At 43.0% G+C, this 18806-nt stretch overlaps 1 protein-coding gene across 1 annotated transcript in view; it reads right to left on the reverse strand.

Moving 5' to 3' along the window:
• Window positions 1-11680: 11680 nt before the first annotated feature.
• The window catches only part of EPHA4 (EPH receptor A4), a 104410-nt gene continuing 97284 nt past the window's right edge, over window positions 11681-18806 (reverse strand). The window contains exons 16-18 of the mRNA XM_042041969.1: window positions 17474-17629; window positions 16328-17197; window positions 11681-14094 (exon numbers count right to left, since the gene is read on the reverse strand). Of these exons, the coding sequence (XP_041897903.1) occupies window positions 17083-17197; window positions 17474-17629 (271 nt within the window). The 3' untranslated portion in view covers window positions 11681-14094; window positions 16328-17082. The remainder of the gene's footprint in view (window positions 14095-16327; window positions 17198-17473; window positions 17630-18806) is intronic.

Below are 18806 nucleotides of genomic sequence, written 5' to 3' on the forward strand. Positions count from 1 at the left end.
CTAATTCCTCCTAAATGAAATTCCTAAGTAAAATCTGCAATTTGGGGTCTCAACCCATCTATTCACAAACTTAGGGTTGCTGTGACCAGGCATGTAAAGGAAAAAAAATGTGGAATCTGAATATATAATTCTGATCTCTCTGATTATTTTTTATTTTCATATTCAAACAGAAAAAACAATTGCTTGTTTGAGAACAGACTAAACAGCTAAGAGCTTTAAGGAGAAGGGATGTGGCTTGGCAGAGAATATAGGCCATCATTTCAAGCTGACCAAAAGGAAAGTCTCCGTTCCCACACCCCCAACCAAGGTCTACCCACCATAATTATTCATCCTGCTCTCCTGCTAGATACTCTTCCTAGTCTTCCCCTATTCTTCCTATTCTTCTCCTGCCCCCAAAGGTGTCTAGAGCTGGAAAGCTACAGCTGGAGGCATGAGCCTTACCCTCTCCTCTGCTAGCAGCTGAGGAGCATTCTTCTGCAAGAATGCTGCCAATATTAGGAAGTCTATAGTGAGCTCTCAGATTATGATGGCTGTGCACCTCTGTTCGCTTCTCACCAAACACAACAGCAGCCTGTATTTGGTATACAATTACAGAAAACAATCATGGGATGAAATGTTGCAGCTCTCAGATACTACAGGGACTGGCAGCAATCTGACCAAGAAATGAATTGAAAATCTAGTTACAAAGTCAGTACAGGAACAAAGGGAAAATAAAACAGAAACTAAAGGTTATGCTGAGACCACAATTGCTTGGAGTAAAAGCTGAAAAACAATTTCAGGGGAAAGGTTCACCAGAAAAGGGAAAAATACAAAGAAAACACTAAGAGGACAAAAGAATTATCTTTGTTATCTTTTGCCTTATGAAAGCCCTTAAAACACCACTATTCTGGCACAGCAGTTGCTATTCTGGCTTATTTTCAACACATAAAAACAAAGAGAATTCCTGCCAAAAACTTCTATTCTGTTTTTAAATCTACTTTTGAACAGAACATCCCCAAACAGTAAAGATTTTGTCAATACCACCTAAAGAGACCACATTTCTATGACAAAGGGGAGTTCACTTTTATCCAATCATTTCTTTTCAACAACAAAAAAAGAAAGAAATTTTCAGGAAAAAGACTCAGAGCAAGCAAGTTAGTCCTCCCCAGGAATATCCTCATCTTTGAGCCATGTGTATACTGCTTTTCTGTGCCTGTTTCCCGTGCCGCCGTGTACGGATGTGTGCTGGGCTTTGAGGAGAGTTTGTCTTGGCTTTGTGAGCATCTGTGTGGTGTTGACAGTGGGATTTTGATGTTCCTTGCCCTGTTTCAGTCAGACCCTGAGGAACAGAGCCAAGTTTATTCCTAAGGGAAGTTGAATTTAGTATCTTAAATTCAGCATACATGAGTAAGGTAATTAGGAATGTGTCAATATTCTGCATACACAGGTTGCAACTCCACATAGTTAAGTAGTAGGCTGAGCTTGGAACTGCCAAACCAAGTCTGAATAGCAACCTAAAAGCAGCTTTCTGATGGTTCAATAGTAACAAGCCATGGGAAAAAAAAAAAAAAAAAAACACAAAATATGCAAAATAGGAGCTTTATGCTCTTTTTCTGTCCCTTAGAGTTTGTGTGGCCTGTGGCATCTCTGAAATCTCAGTGGTGGTGCATAGGGACAGCCAAAGGCCAATCCCACATTGACTCCATCAGGTAGAGGTTGAGTCCAGCCAAGGACTGTACTTTTTGTCATTCCTGACAATAAATCTCATCATCCCCCATCACCTGGCCTGGTTTACACTTTACAGTAGTGTTTGGATTCCTTGAATTTGTTCTCTGATAAGCCAGGATCAACAACTGCTTCCCATGCACACCACGTAGTGAAAATGAGATCTGTGCATGTGCTCCTGTGTCTGTAACCAGGAGCTCAGCTGTCTACCATGGCCGTGTGAAAACACAGCATTCATTGCTGGAGGTTGGACACAGACCCAAACTCGTCTTAGGAAACAAGCCAAAAGCTGAAGTTTTCACCTGGCTTGGATTTGAAAATTTTGCAGTTCAGCAGTTTTAAATAGTAGCTGTGAAAAAAACACCAACTACTAAGATTAGACAAAGGCTTGTTTGGAAGGTTTTTGACAATTTCTACAGAGCGCTAGTTCCACATTTCTAGTTCCTTAAGCAGTCTGACCCCCACTCCTCCCCCAGGGAAGAGCTGGCTGAGCCCCCTTCTTTTGCTGTTAAGAGATTCACTGGGTAACTGAATAAAATAACACACAGGTTACAATCGTTCTTCTTTTGAAGACAATGATAAAACTCCCAGTGGGGCTGGGATTTAACTTGAGGATTACAGCTGCTGTGAATCAATCCTCTACCAACTTTAGAGGAGTTGGACCAATTAACAGCAGCCAAGGGCTCAGTCCCTTCATTCTACCCAGAAGGCAATAATATCCATTATTGTTTTCCCCAGCCAGGACTCTGTCATTCTTTTTCATCACAATTTCCCCTCTATCTCCCACCTTTTCTTATTTCCCAGTTCTGACACTTGACTTGCAGAGCCCTCTGAACCCTTAAAAATATTTGCTCTCTAAAAAGCAACAGAGAGAAAAATGTTTGGATTTTTGCTTTGTCAGGAATATGCTTTACTAATATCCAATTAAAACAAATATAAAAAAGAATCTCCTCATCTTCAGTGAGGAAGGAGCTGGGGCTTTTAAAATATACAAATCAAGTGAAATAACAGCACAGACTGCCAGCCCTAGATCAGATGTGCATGGAGGGACATATGCAATGCATTGCAAACATCCACTCCTCAGGCCACATCCAGGAATGTCTTGAGTCCATTGTCTGTGTTCTGAACTCCTTAACACACAACAAACTTTATGTTCTTAGATTATCTTTTCTTTTGAGACTTACTAAACATAGTTATGTGATTTTAATTCACCAGAGAAAAGTGAACACTGTTATTTGTGACTTAATTTTTCATTGTGGTAACTCTAAAAATGAGCAAATTCTCCACTTCGAAAAAGTTTGTAACATGGGGTTTTTTCCATGTTTTTTGTGTTAGAAGTTTTTCGCCTGTCTTTTTTCTTCTCCTCTTTCTTGGCCTCCCTTTTGTTTCTCAGCCTGGCTGCGGCTCTGCCCCAGCTGCCTCCCACTTTGAGACCAACTTTTCACAGCCTGGAGCCCAGACTGAAGCAGAGACAACCTCCTCACTCATCAGGACTGCTCAGATTTATACCTGCTTACAATGCTGGGACTGAACTAAAGTGTTGTAAGACAAACTGCGCTAACTCTGTTCTATTTCATGCCAGGAAAACTCCAGCTGACTTCTTAAGCCATCTTCAACGCTGCTTTGCACTCCTAAAAATCCAGGCCTTAGAATATAAATAGGGTTTTTCAGTTTTGCGTGTTTTTCTTTTAAATTAAAACTTCTCACTGAGAAAGTTTGATTGATTCAGGCAACATAAAGAAAAAATTCCATGCAACTCAGTTGCTCAGTCACACACTGAATTTCAAATAGCAATGAATCAAAGAGGACAGTTCATGATCTGAATGCTTGGCTGTGCTCTTCAGCAAATCCATTAGAACAATACCATTTAGTTTACAAAATCGTACATAAACAAAAAGAGCAGTACCATTGATATCAGATATCATCTACAAATGAGCACACAGCTGAAAGGCAGCTGCTTTAGCTGGGTTCCACTTGAACCAAAGCCCCAGGACACAACAATGATGCCAAAGAGGAACGAAAAAGCTGCAAAATGAAACAAACGAAGCAAGGCAGCTCCAATCCCACCAGTCTGATATTGCCCTTGGCAAATACTGCACTGCAAGTAACTGCATCTACAGGGATGATGAATGCAGTTCATGCCCTTACCTGTGGGAGAGGCACGAGGGATTTTCTGCAGAGATTCAGACTTTAAAATGAACACAATTTGTTCACAACTAAGACCATCAGTTGCTCAATGTAAGGTTCCATATGCTGTTCCTGCTGGTCATGAGATATTAAAGATTATGAGATAAACCAGTGTGGCATTCTGATTCAAAAAGGTAAGCTTATAAGTCCATGGAAATCCCTTTTTAATACAAGCAGAAATAGCATTAGTACAAGTTTGTTTGACAGTCAATAAAATTAGACCCAATAAGAAAAAGGATGAATGAACAAAAGATTTCTATTCCAGCAAGAAAAGAGGAGTTAAAATTACAAAAATCATCTGGTGACTCTTCTTGTGTTAGGGAGCCGTTTGGGTTATGTGAACACTTGGAACTGCCTGGGCAGCCCTGTGTGCATTGACAATACCACCTAATGCTCCTCAGTCACACACGGGGGGCAAATTCCTCCTCAGGACACGAACCACACACAGTGGAACATGCCTGGTGTTTGACAAATGCTTTGTTAGAGAACAAAGGGAGGAAGCGTTCCAGTGCCCGGGAGTATGTTGTCTTTATTTCCTCAGTAATTTAAGGAGAGCTGCTTTTCATTTTTTTCCTGAATTGTATCTGTATCTGCAGTAGATACTACAGTGATGCCCTCTGCGTGCGTCATCATGACAAGCACAAGCCTCTCCAGTCCTGAGACTGCTGTGGTGGGGCTGGCCAGGAAACCACAGTGCTTCCAGGTCCTGGGAAAAGGAAAACTCCTCACCAGAGTGAGGGGTGAGGGAGGTTTAATGATGGAAAAGAAAAAAACCCAGACATAAATGGGAGCTGAAGAACAGGAAATACGATTAATTTGGGATGAACATAGTAAGGAAGCAATCACAAAACCAATAAACCAAGACTTCTTCAGACAAAGCTTAACCTGAGGTTGTCTGCATCACCAGTGCATGGAGGGACTGGAGACTCAAGCACAGGTGAAGAAACTCAGTATTGGCACTGCTGGTAACAGTGTGGGGAGTAATTAACAGTTAATGTAATGAAAACATGCAGGTTTCTGGAGAGAGGAGAATGTCAGGTAAAACCTGCCAACTGCACCTACTGACTGCTGACAGCCCAGCCCAGGCCCTGGCTTTGTCTGTTGCTCTATCTGATTTCTTTGATCAAGGCAATACAAACCAGAGCTCAGGCCCAGAACTGGCCATGTGCGCTTTTAGAACACAGACAGATCCTGGTCAACTTTTCTTCCTCCACTGTGAGTAACAAAAGCTTACTTCAGTTGGCTCCGGGTTTCACAACAATAAACTTTTGAAGGAGGGAATGGAGACCATGTAATTTTTCAACAAACTACAAAACTGTAAGCCAAGAAAAAATATGCTCCCACTTCCATTTAAAACACATGTACAAACTCTGCATAATTTTGCAGGTGTTTCTGATTTAAGCCACACTTGTTTGTTGTTTGCTGCTTTCCCCAAGCAAATGCCAAACTAAAGGCTTGCTGTCATACAAAACATACCTACCTCAAAAGCACCAGGACTGTTGCTCCCCAGCATCTGAGCCCAGGAACATCATCGCTTGGGATGTCCCAGGACGTGCAGGACTGTGGTGCACCCCTGGCTGAGCCTGGGAGCACAGTGTGGCCAGCAAGGACTTGAGTCACTTTAGCTATTAATTCCCATGGAGACAGCATTTACATGTCCTGATACGGTAACAACTCCCAGACCTGCTATCCAGCCCAAAGAGGGAAAAATTACCTTATATCCTCAGGGAACTGGCTCCTTGTGAGTTCTTTCTCCCATTCCAAGCAGCCACTGGCTGGCTGGGGAACTAAGAGGAGGGGAGCAGTGCAATTGTGGCTTGCAATTAAAAGATGCCCAGCAGCTGGGATACACCTTGGATAATTTCCACAGCTGGCAAAGGCTAGATACACATTGACCACTGCTGGTTTTATACACCTTGAAAAGGTCATGTTCAAGACAACCAGTTGCATTTCTCACAGATGGAAGCAAAAATAATACAGCTGAAAGTTAGGGTAGCAAAAAGATGCAATGTCAGCAGCGTATTTGTCTTTTTCTTTAACCAGACTACCCCTATTCACAAGTAAAAAGTGGCCCCAGAGAAAGTATTTTACCAACCTAATATCTTTCATTTTAATACTTCACCAGTCCCACCCCAACTCTCAAGCCAAGCTCAGGAACAGACTGATGTGAAATATTTATGTTGTTTTATGACAACAAGAGATAATTTTTTTATTAAAATATTCACAAGGAATTTCTTAATGTTATTAGAAAAACAAGGTTGATCCAGGAATAAGCCTGTGCTTTACAGGGAAGGTGATTGTTCCCAGGGACTCTGATTGTTTGTGGCTAAAATGCCCAGGTTCAGAAGTATTTTTTAAAAAGTTCTCAATCAACCCACAAGAGCCTCGGTCCCAACCCATCACATCTGAGAGCTGAGGGTGATGACTGAGCCCTGTTCAATGAGGGCATTATTTGGATCTGAGTCACCTTCTGACAGGTTGCTCTGTATCATACCAAAGGCATCCCTGTGTATTATGCACATTTATTGCCAGCTGGAGTTGTCTTATTGTGTTGAAAGTAAATGAATAATGACATTAATGATTCACCCTAGAACACACTGCTGGGGATGTCATACTTCAGGACTTGACAGGTTCATTTTCAGTTGTGCGAGTAAAAGTAGTTGGCAGTAAGAAAAAATACCAGCAAAAATCTGACAGTGGTGATACAAAGCCTGCCTGAATTGTGTCCTAAGGGTGGCCCTGGGACAGGTAAGCCCATGCACAGTGAGCTCATGGCCACATCCCCCAGAGCAGGCCCTGCACACTCAGCATGTCAGTGCAGTGTCAAACGTGTCCTCAGCTGGGCAGTTCTGCCACAGAGACACAGTGGAGGTGAGAGCTGAGGAACAGTGCTCAGAGCTCCACCACAACAGCCAGCCAGAACAAAGCTCTTTTCATCCACATGTGTGTGTAAAAGGCAATTTCACTTACACACAGGCAGATACAGGTAGATTTTGTTGGGGTGAAAGGAGACTCTTTTGAAAACTCCATTGCTAGATGCTGCTAGGCAGGATTACAGGCGCTTTTAACTGGGAACGTCTTTTCCCCAAACTTTTGTCAAAGAATCCATAAACCTATGCCTTCCACCATTTAACTTGTTACTAAACAAGAGGAAAAACCCAGCCATTAATCCAGCAGAGCTCTTGCACACCCATCTGTGTATTTGGCTTATAATACACAGTACTGTTGAAGTCAAATACAGGTTTAACACCTCACTTACAAGTTATTCCGAGAGTTGAAACACTTGTGTGGACTTCCTTGGGTTTCAGAACAGCTCCTTCATAGAAATGCCACAGTCAATCAATTAAGAAAGCTTAAAGTAATCAGTCACCCACGGTTGATTGGATTTAGTACTTGGTGAATGCTTTTTTGTTCTTGGATCAACTACACCCACTTTCAAAGCTGATTAAAAATTGTTGATGATCTCTTCCACCTGTTCAGGGTGATAAACTAGCTCCAAAACTAATCATTTCCAAAACCCTGGCTAAGTCAAATGTAGCTCCTAACAGGCTGCCGCCTGGTCTGAAGACAAAAGCAGGTGAAACATGAAGCAGCATCTGTGGAAGAAAAGTTTACAGACATAACTTTTTGAATCCATGCTAAAGAAAGCAGTGTCCCTGGGCACAGGAAAAGGGAAGTTGCTGCCTGCAAATACTCAGCAGCAGCCAGTGCTTAGGCTCTCCTTTCCGCCTCCCCCAGAGCCACCCTGCAAGTGCACAGTGCAGGACAGCATCACTGTGGCTGAACCTCCAAAACTTGGAACAACACTGCCCTGCTACTGAAAACACAACAGAAAGCTTATTTGGGCTTGCTAAGACCCTGAATCCTGGCTCTGCCATTCCCAGGGCTCCTGCAGGCACATAGATGTCCTGCCTCTTCAGCAGACACAGTGGAACACTCTGAGAGGGTCTGCAAAAATGACAAAAATGGTCTCCAAGGGTGTGATGTTGCAATCCAAACCATTTGGGCAAATAAAACCCATCTGTCATCGTAACATGAACCTGAAAACAAAAGCCGACAAAGCCAGGAGTTGCAGGACTCCACAGAAACCCTCCTGTCTGTTGTTGGATACCATTATTTTGTATTGTTCAATATGTACTTCAAATATTTGTATGAGTAATGGCCACAAAAAAAAAAATTCAACAGATAAAAAGACCAACCTGACTGTGCTATCACTGCTTGAGTCATTGCCAAACTGCACTTTAAAATATATTTTCTGGTGAAATATACAAACAAAATTACCTAAGTTTCATGCAGCACATAGATAAGGTCTAGATCCTTAAGCAGATGCAAGTCAGCGCACTCCCAGTGAAATCAGTTCATAACACCTGCAGGCTCAGATCAACACATTTATCCTTATTTCCTTAATTCTCAGTGTCACCTTTCCTAGGCCGTTCATTTATGCTGCTTAAATCAACCCAAAAGCCTCTTTAATTGTGGAAGAATTTCAACATTCAATTTTAACCCCTTTTTTTAGAAAGGGGATAAATGCTTTTTTTAGAAGCATTTTTTTCAAACAATCTTAACAATTTTCTGAAAAGGTGAAAGTAAATGGTCTTTTATACTTGTCACTCATTCTGAATCTGCTGGCTGGGTAAGGTCTCAGACACAGGTTAATGTGCTCAGCAGATGAACCAGGCACTCCCTGGGGACTCCCGTGCTGAACTCTTACGTTGAATTTGCAGGTGATCCCACTGGCACACGGCAATGGGAGGGCACAGACCTCCACAGCAGTCTGAAAATTTGAGGCCAGAATCCTTAAGGGACTTTTGGATTTAAACCCACTATAAACTGGCACCTCCAATGCCCACTCCCTTGCCGGTATTTGCGTTTCCAGAGCATGTAAGATTTGTCCACGCTCAGCTGCTGAACAGCCCAAACACTGATGCTGTTCCTGAGTGAAGGACTTTATCCCAGCCTTCCAGTGAGTAGGAGCTCAGAGACCATCCCCTAGAGGACCCCCTGTGATGCCTTAGACCCCACTCAGGCCCAGGTCAGACCTCGGTGGCTGGTGAGGAGGAGGCAGGACACTATGTTCCGTGAAAGCCACCATCCCAGTGACATTGCTATGGTGAGGAAGGACTGACTGCAGAGCACGGGAGGCAGGAAGGAAGAAGGGCCTGCAAAAGCAGTACCTGCCTCGGGCAGCTCTCTCCATGACTGGCTCAGGGCAGGGATTGCAACAGGCTCCAAGGCATGAGAGGCACCAGAGCAGCACAGCAGGTCCCTCCACACAGCTCTCCAGCCTCTCTGAGCTCACATGGCTTCCTGCTGTGATGGTTGGCTTCTGAAAAACTGCTCCCCAAGGTGATTAGAGCAGAGTTTTGGGAATTTCTTCAGCAGGATGCTTAGTGCAAGGCTGAAAATCCAAGTGGGAAGGGGGAGTTCATTATCTGAGCTGCTGCATCCCTCAGCTAAGCAGCATCACTAAAAGTCGGCAGTAGGCATCTACCAGCACCTATAAATGCTTACTGACCCTGGGGGAGGCAGGTTACCTTATCAGAAATGGGAGGGGAGCTGGGTTCCTCATGATGGCTTTGTTCTGCTGACCAGTGGGGTTTTTTTCATTTTAAAAATACTCTTCAAAAAATGGATGTCTCAAAATGCCTCAGCCCATTTAATTAACTACAAGATTTTATAGAAGACAATAATGAGTAAGTTCAAGAGCACTATAAAAACAAGGATTTATATTATGTTTTGTTGGTCGGGTTAAAGGCTACTAATGCACAGTAGATTACTGGGGTATAATTGCCCCATAAATACAAATACATGTATATGTATGAAAGTAAGTTAAAGCAGCATATTCTTGTGGCTACTCTCTCCATCCACCCATGGAGAATACATTTTACTAAACTGATTGCAATGAAATGCTTTAGGTTTTAATTTTACTTTTAAAAGTCTACATATTCATGTAACTTTCTCAGAGGCTCCTATAAACAAAGAATTATGTTCAGGGCCACTGCCAGAAATAAGATATGTCAGGGGTCTGTAACCCATTCAATAGAGGATCAGTCAATGGCCCAAGGGTACTTCCCTGCAAGGGAAAGGGTAAAATAACTGAGGTCAAGGCCTCAAATGTAGCTCTAGGTTTAATCATGTTGCTGATTCAGAGCTTAACATGCCTTTTTTTTTTGCTTTGCAATTGTCAAAAAATATTTTGTTTTTCTTGACATGTCTACAGTGGCCCCAATGTCCATTTTTTGTACTACACCACACTCAGCTCAAGGACAGGGATATTCACCATCAATGAAATGAAAATATATGGGCTTTATGTGTAAATAGATTTGCTTGCCTCATGCTACTGTATAAATATGTGGAAAGAATGAGGGGCAGGGAGAGAAAAAATGTCTTTTTGGCAAGGAAATCTTTCAGTAAAATCCATATACTTGGAAGTAAATGAAACAATTGGAATAAAAAGTTTTGAGAGGATTTCTCAGATTTGGGAGCTAAAAGGGATAAAGAGCAGAGAATCAGCAAAAGAAGGGAGAGGGCCCAAGTGTTTAACCCTCACTGGACATTTTGAACAGTTGTTTCTTTAAAAATATGTAAAGGTTCTTTTTTCATTTCACAATGAAACTAAACAATTTGTAAAACATCCTTGTGCATGTGAAATAGAATCTGTTTTTCCACCCATGACACATTCTCTTTTAATACCTGACTGGCTGAATCCAGGCACCCCAGAAACACCCAGCTAGCTGCCTTCCTCACCCAGCTACAGAAGGTGAACTTGCTTTTAAAATACAACCACCCAGTGCTAGTAGCAGGGCTTTTGGGGACCAGCACTGCACAATACTGTTCTGCTGGCATCACTGGAGTCTTTTCCAATTTGAGTTTGGTTCAAGATCTTCTTCATAGCTCAAAATCTTAAGGAAAATTCTTCAAGAGCCACTATTGTTTCTTTGCCCCCCCATGAATGGTGCACATGTGTAACCTGGGTAGTTAAAAGCCTATGTATCCAAACTAAGCAGCAGCCCTGTAGAGGTGATGGCTGAGGCCACTGCACCCTCGGCACCCAGACGATAGAGCCCACGCCCATGTGCCCATCACACAGCTACATCCTTTACACAATATCCATGGTCTTGGTTCCTGGCTTGGAGCCCTCCTCAGGGAAACCAGGCCTCTCCATTTTTCTGCTGCTCCTGACACCTCTCCCATTCTCCCTCTCTGGCCATGAGTCTCCAACACGAGCCCACCAACACAGGCAAAGGTAGCCCCTGAGCAGAGCAGCGCAGGCAGTAGCTCAGCAGCAAGGTCATGGTCCCACAGGAGAGGTGGTGCCCTGGCCCAAAGGGCACTGTCAAAACTGTAGGATTTCTGCCATGGTGACATCTGACCTTAGGGAAGGTCCAGGCTGGGGAGCAAGGAACGGACACTATCCCTAGCCGATCCCAGTCATGAATATGAAAAATTATGAGCCTGTAGATTTTTCTCAGGCATAGTGCCCATGGAAACCACCTGGTCTCCAAGGAAGTATCATTGATATTATTAACAAGGTCAGCCTGGCTGCACCACCTTCCCACATCACATACACCACAGTTCAGGACAGGAGCAAGGGACAGCAATGTGCTTTAAGGTGCATGCAGGAGACACACAGCTCAAATGAACTCTGGGAGTGCATTCCTATGAAATCTGCTGAACAGAGTAAATCCCTTTGGGGCAAACACCAGGACTGTCGATCTGAATTCTGTATTTGTATCTGTTGTGGGTAAACTCTAAATTAAAAAAACATGCAATAATTAGAAATAGTCAGTTTCAGGTTTGTACAGCAACTACTTTATTATTTTCAAATGCAAATGTTTGCATTGTTTGCTATTTTACAATTTTACAAACTAGGTATAAAAGACCATAAATAAATGACATAAGTTATGTGTACCTAAAATTCACGGAGGGAGAAAAAAATTACAAATTAAAACAAAATAGAAAAATCTATATATCTAACCCAGAGATCGTTCAAATGCACGAACCAAGAAATGCTGTTAGATTTTTTCAGTATGAACTAAATTATAATATGCCTCATACATTCTAATTTTAACCACAGTCCTTGCATATTCCAACATACTTGCAGTGATACAAAAAAATAAATGCACTCTCTTTTTATTTGTCTGATTAGTATTTCAGATTTTTTTTTTTCTGGTTATGAAAATGTCACATAAAAGAAAAATACTGCTTTTTAACTCCTGTTTACTGGTTACTTACCAGCTTTTTTTGCATTTTATACATATATATTTTTAATACATAAGATCCATCACAAAATTAGCACAGCAAGAAACCTGGACAAACATCAACCAGTGGTGTGTGAGCAGGACGATTGAACACACTTGTCATGGTGGACAGGCCGGCAGTGGCCTGTCCCGAGGGCAGCAGTGCTGTGGCACTCACCTTCCTCTCGCTCCAGCTCCGTCTGGAGCACCCTGTGGCAGCCCAGCCTGTGGCCACCCATGCCAGGCACAGCTGGCACCTCCTGGTACCCTGCCATGCCCAGCCTCAGCACAGCTCTCCTCGCTTCCCTGCCAGGCCCTGCTTCTCCTCCTGTCAGATCAGGCAGAATTACCATGGAGGGTCAGCAAGGAGAGAAAAGAGGAAACAGGAGCAACTTCGGGACACCACGTCACAGCTCGGGCAAGGCTGCACATCCAGACTGCCCCACATGTGCAGAGCGAGTCCCATGGCAGGGGACAGCCCCAGGGAGCACATAGGGAGCACCTCCACCTGCCCCACGTCAGGTACTCGTGGCCCTGCGTCCCCTGGGTGCCAGTACTCAGCTCCACTCCAGCTGCCTCACGCTACACTACGATGAATTCTCCAAACGCAGAAAGTGCTCCCAGGTAGTACCAGTACGTTGCAGCACTGCTCCCTGGGCCATGGAAGAAAGAGCGTCTTCTACTGCACTTAACCTGCTCTCCACCTGCACAAGAAACAGGACACACTTCACAACTCTTGCTAACTGTAACTTTAGAGGTCTTGTTGCATTTTTGTTCCTTATCTGTGCTGGGAACCAGGGAAGTGTTCTGATTATTACGTTGACATATTTCACAGCTTGCACACAGAGCAAGGTGCTTCTGCGAATGGAAGAATTGCATATATTTGTCAGCATTCAACAAGTCTTTAAAATCCTATTTTTGCAGATAAAAAAGGCTACATAAGAATTCAGTTCAGGATTACTCAGGATGGAGATGCAAGCATTGCCTCCATCACCTTGCCACTAAAAAACTGGTTGGTCTCAGTCATGAGCAGGGCACTAGTACGAATAAACAACACTCAACAAAAACCTTTAGCACCCTTTAGATCCCACAATCCATAACCCCAAAACTAACTCGAAATTGCCCCTGTTCAGGCTGCAGAACTACTCAACAACGTTAGTGTGGCAACTAAAAAATACTTACAGATACAGAAATTTCAACATTTTTTAATGTGTGTGTTCATGCTACCATTTCAGACATGAGCTATCGGCCTGGTCTCATAGGACAGGGGACTCCTGCGCTTCCAGAGGTGTTTGGGGCACATTCACAGGCAGTTCTACACATGAGGCGACTTGCACGCCGACACACACACACAAGCACACGTACACACCTTTCAGAGAAGGTAATAATCCATTATCAATTCAAGGAAAAAAATATATTTATATCACTGCAATGGCACCTTTAGTGTAAAATGTCACTTCAGCAATGCACATAGGCAGCTCACAGGAACTGGGTTCTTTGCTGTGGCACCTGGCCTGGCGTCCATGGTAGGATGTATAGTGCTCTGTCACCTGCATTCGTCTGGGATGCAGCAGTGACAGCCGGGGGAATGAGGAGAGACAACAACAAAATATATAAATAAAACCAAAGGTAGGCAGAGAAAGCAGAAGAGGAGGAAAAAAAAAATCCAGAAGTCTGCAGGGTTTTGACACAGTACATTCCTCAAGTGACAACTGGGTGCTGAGTCTTAACGAGTTAGTTATCGCTCAACGGAGAAAAACAACGGAGTGGGTGGCCCAGGAAAAAAAAGTAAAAGTCACACTCTCTTCAGGGACTGATGACTGTTCAGCACATGTTCTCCAGAATCAGTGCTATGGAAGACGCAACTGTGGGTCCAGAAGGCTTCATGCCTAGTCTGTATTCCTCCGTGGTCAATGTGATCAACGGGATGGGCTACGAGGCCATGAAAGCAAAATCCATTTCCCTGCACAAAAAGAGAACCCAAATCAAATGTATTAAACCACATGCATCAAGATAGACACCCAGACCTGCCCAAATGGCAGCACTCCAAGGGTGGGAACCCTTTGCCTTCCCTTTCTTCCTTCCCTCACACTATTTCCAAGTCTTGCTTCCATGGCATACCTTATATACATATGTAATCAACCAATCAATCAATCTTTCTATCTATATTTACATGTGCCACCTTTTGTTTCTTCAATCTGCTCTCTTCCAGCTAGAATCACACTCCAGTGGATGCCCCCCACTGGCCATATTTTATCACAGGAAGCACAACCACCAGTGGCAGTGCTGAAAACCCAGCATCTGAGCTGCCTTCACAGTTTTCATTCTATAGGGACACAGTTTTCCATTTTGTGTGGAAAATATTGCACTGTTTTGAATTACCACTACTAGACTCCAAGACAGAAGTTTAACAAACTGGCCAGAAAACTGGGTGTATTTTGGTTTTAGATAAAAAGATGATCTCAACAGAACAGAACAGATTTACAGCAAGGAAACTTCAAGTATCTCTGCACTTGAGAGGCAGAAGAATTTTTCCTGCTGAAAGTACAAATGTCAGGTCTTTAAAATGAGTAACTACTTCTTATGTTGCCTGGCAAAGTGACATTAGAACATGCTGGTTTAAGTAGATTTTTTTAAAGAAATCTTAAATTTCTTGAAATGGAAAAGCTTTTATAAGTAATACTGCAGAACAGTTTATACTGAGCTGTCATGACTTGACAGGATTCAAATTTAGCATCTCATATTCAGAACAAGTTGTTCTCTGAGAGAGTTGGGAGTGAGGGAGAGTTAGTGGTTAAAATCAGCAAGTTATTGTTAAAAGTGATAAAAAGTGATGTGAGTGACAATACAGTATGTGCGATTTGTCCCACTGAGTGAACTGTTTTGGATTTAGGATAAACTCAATTATTAAAAATGTCTGACATATAAAGCCACTAAATCATTTCTGAATTTGCTGTCAGGTGTGGAGTAGGACCAAAATATTACAGACTAAAGAGCCAGTCTTAGTGCCATTAAACTATAAATCTCACCTTTCTGACATTGTGCTTGGCACAGCTGAAATGCATTGTCAGTTCTAAAGGACGTGTCATGAAAATCCTCCTCCTACTCAGCACAGAGTAAGTCGCCCGTCTTTTTATTAAGGTCATCTCATCACTTTGGTCCTCAGAAGGACTTTAAAGGAATCTAACTTACATACTCTGTTCAAAAAGAGTAATCAAAGCCTTATTATAAATAAATTCAAGCCTCAGTGTGTTCAGAGCTTTACTGGATAAAGCTTTATCCTGTGTGACCTACTGAGGACAACCACATTCCCACAGCAGTCTCCTCCACCTAGCAACCCAGGGGATGTTTCCAGTCACTCAACTTCCATCTATTCCCTAGAGCAGGCAGAGGGCAGCTTTTCCACACTCCATCTTGTTGGCCATGCCTGCAGAGGGGTATCATGCCCCAGCTGTACAGTCTGCACCTGGCACTCACACCCACAGCTGCCCTGATAGTCCCCGATACCCATCCTATGGGGCTGGTTTCCAAAGTGGATTTTGGTTCCCACAGCTGATCCAACTGGATCACGGTGCCTGAACTGTTACACTGCTGCACTGCACAGAGCTGCCACCATGCCTGACACCCAAACTGCACAAAACCAGCAAGGCTGCATGCGCAGTCCCATTTCCTTCTGCTTCCCTTCCCATAAAACCACTGACACCACAACTGAAACACCTTTCTAAAACCCAAATAATGTTTTTACTGCTGTTCATGAGCATGCCAGTAAAGACCTTGGTTCTTCTTGCTGCCTTTATGAGTATCTATACTTTACAAGGTTATTCTTGCTTTCTATGGGATCCATATGCAGCCAAAGCATAAGGGCATCCCTATTGCTCTCAGTATGAAGTGGGGTCAAGCTCTCAGCTCAGAGCTGAGCCCCGACACACTCCTAACACCTTGTCTGCACACCCTAACATGCAATTGCTTGAGAGCAATTTGAGATAGTGCAATTGTCACCGCCATCAAATAGAGCAAACAATGGGAAAGGTTCAGCAATTAGTCTGGGAAACCAGCACAGATTCTTATAAACCAGTTACGAACTCCAAACAATACAAACCACAGCATTTTTTATTTTCCCCCAACAGTGATGAGATCCTAGCACAGTTTACAAAATAAAGCACCATGAACACGTTGGACACTGTACTTCCACTGACCTTCCATGAGGCAAAGGGAGTAAGTTTCTTGAACGAGAAAAGAAGTCTGAAAGCTCCACAGCCACGATTGTCACAGCTCACTACTGGCAAGATGGTCACAAAAGTCTTTCAACGGTAGGCTTCAGCACAACAGCCAAGAACCTCCCCAAAAGTCCAGTTTTGCCCAGTAATCCACAAGGTGGGTCACTTCATGTCTCAAGCCCATAAACAGGTAGATCACTAAGTGGCAGGTACTGATGAGCCACACGGTATTCTCAGTGAGGTTTCTGCACAGTGTTAGTGATGCATCAAGTCTGCAAAAAATATCCTAGGGCAGGTTCTTCATTCCAGTGAAAGATGCATAATGGTGGCTTCACCCACAAATAAAACACTATGGTTGTAATCCTACGGGTCACAGGGAGAAGGAAAGTAATGCTGTTGTTTTTTAAGCACAGTATCTGGCAGCAAACACAGCATCAAAACTTGAATGTGACTTTATATATATATAGATACACATATTTTACATATCATTGATCAAGAGAAGTATGTTCCAAGAAACAATTTGTTCCAGGTCTGGTTTCAAATGACGACTTGTCATTTCTGGAGGTCCCCCTCCCAACACACACACTCGGGTTCCACAATCTGTACATCAAGCAATGCTGCAGATCTTTATTTCGACGGGCGAGGAGACGAAGTAAAAAAAGTGCAGTTCTTCAATTAAAGTGCATGGATGAGGTAAACTAATTTCAAGAGTTTTGAGTTTATTCAGTGCTGGCTCAGACAGGAACCATCCTGCCATGCATCTGTTGCATTTGGGTGCGCATCGCTTGGACACTGCTCAGGATCTTGTTCTGGTGTGCCAGGGCTGTGATCCCAATCCTGGCCAGGTCCCTGTGGAAAGCAAGAGAAGAATAAGGGGCTGAGAACCACGAATCAGAAGCTGGTGCAGAGAAAAATATTAAGAGTCAACCACAAGCAGCATTAGCAAAAGGAAGGCAGATGTACAGAAATGTTTAATTAAGTAAGTGGAGGCATTTTAAAGTTATCCTCCATCCAAATGAAAGGCATTCCATTCCTTTAATGAGTGTAATGATATGCAGCACAAAGCAAAAGAGGCTGATTAAATCCAGATTTACCAGGTTTTTTGTTATATCGCTGAGTACTTACTCCTGGTTCATATGCACCACAGCCTCTAGGGTGGTATAGCCAGCAGCTGTGAAGTTATCCTTGTATCGCTCCATTTTCATGGCTTGGAGCCAGTCACTGACAGAAACAACCGCCGAGAACTCAGGGGAGCTGGGATCCAGCAGGGCTGTGCTAGGTCTGGATGCCAAACAGTGAAAGGACAGAGAAATGGTGTCAGCTGGATCACGAACCACAAACCAAAGTTCGGTCTCTACAACAATTATTACCCTCAAGGATGAGGGAAAGCAAGTGCAAGAGGCTGTGCCCAATGAAACTGGTGGCACTGCACATCAACTCAGAGCAATGCAAGAAACTGAGCAAGATGCAAAGTAATAGGCCAATTTTTGCTAAGAGTGAATTTGACCTGAGGTTTCTATTTTTGGTTTGAGATCTAATTTGAAGCACAATGCAGCTTACAATTTCCACCTCAGATACAACCAAGTTCATAGAAAATGCTTTTACTCCCCAAAATAAAGAGGACGGCAATGCTGGAAGGCGTTCAGCCTGCTGGGTCTGTATCTCATGGGCAGCAATGCCAGACCTTGCCAAGCCTGCATGTGTCAGACCTCAGCTCAGCAGCTATAGAAACACTACTGAAGTATGTGCAAAGAACTGGGAGCTCACACCCTGCCAGACTGGTTTGGAGGGTAAAACTCAGGGCGGGTTCAGATAACTCCTGTTTCTAGCCAGGTCTGCTCAGTGCATTCAATCAAACTCAGGACCGCAGGGAGTTAATCCCCTCTTTAATCAATCCATTCCTAACCAGAGCGTGTGCCAGGAGTGGCGGGAATCACACGAGCTTTGATCTTTTGTTTGCACTGTGGAATGTGTTTCTCATTTTCCCTTGCACAGTTTTGTCAATAATTATTTTTACATTTTCTTCTCTTATTAATATTGCATTTTTATTATTTCATGTATCTCATAAGTCACAGCTTCATTAAGCACTATAAATTACTGCTATCTATCTAATCAAAACAATTATCATTTAGCAATTTATTTGAAAATGCACATCATCAAAGACTAGGTGTGCAATAGCATGGTTAGGTCTTGCCCGAGGCATTGAGTACACGCTAGTAATACTTGCTTCAACTCTTGTACTGCACTATCTAACACAAGACCAATGATGGCAGCCTATTTATATATAATTATGCTTCCAACACTTCATGTATAAAGTAGTATATTAATAATATTATATGCGTATTTGAAATTCCTATTCTGAAGACAAGAAAAATATTTATAAAGAGCCATGAACGTGAAATGACCTTGAATAGGCTGTTAACTTACACACACACACACACAGAATGACCTTGAACAG

This window comes from Corvus kubaryi, unplaced genomic scaffold (assembly GCF_017639235.1).
Source record: "Corvus kubaryi isolate FWS band 111438036 unplaced genomic scaffold, C.kubaryi_AGA036_p1.0 37397, whole genome shotgun sequence".
Classification (NCBI taxonomy): domain Eukaryota; kingdom Metazoa; phylum Chordata; class Aves; order Passeriformes; family Corvidae; genus Corvus; species Corvus kubaryi.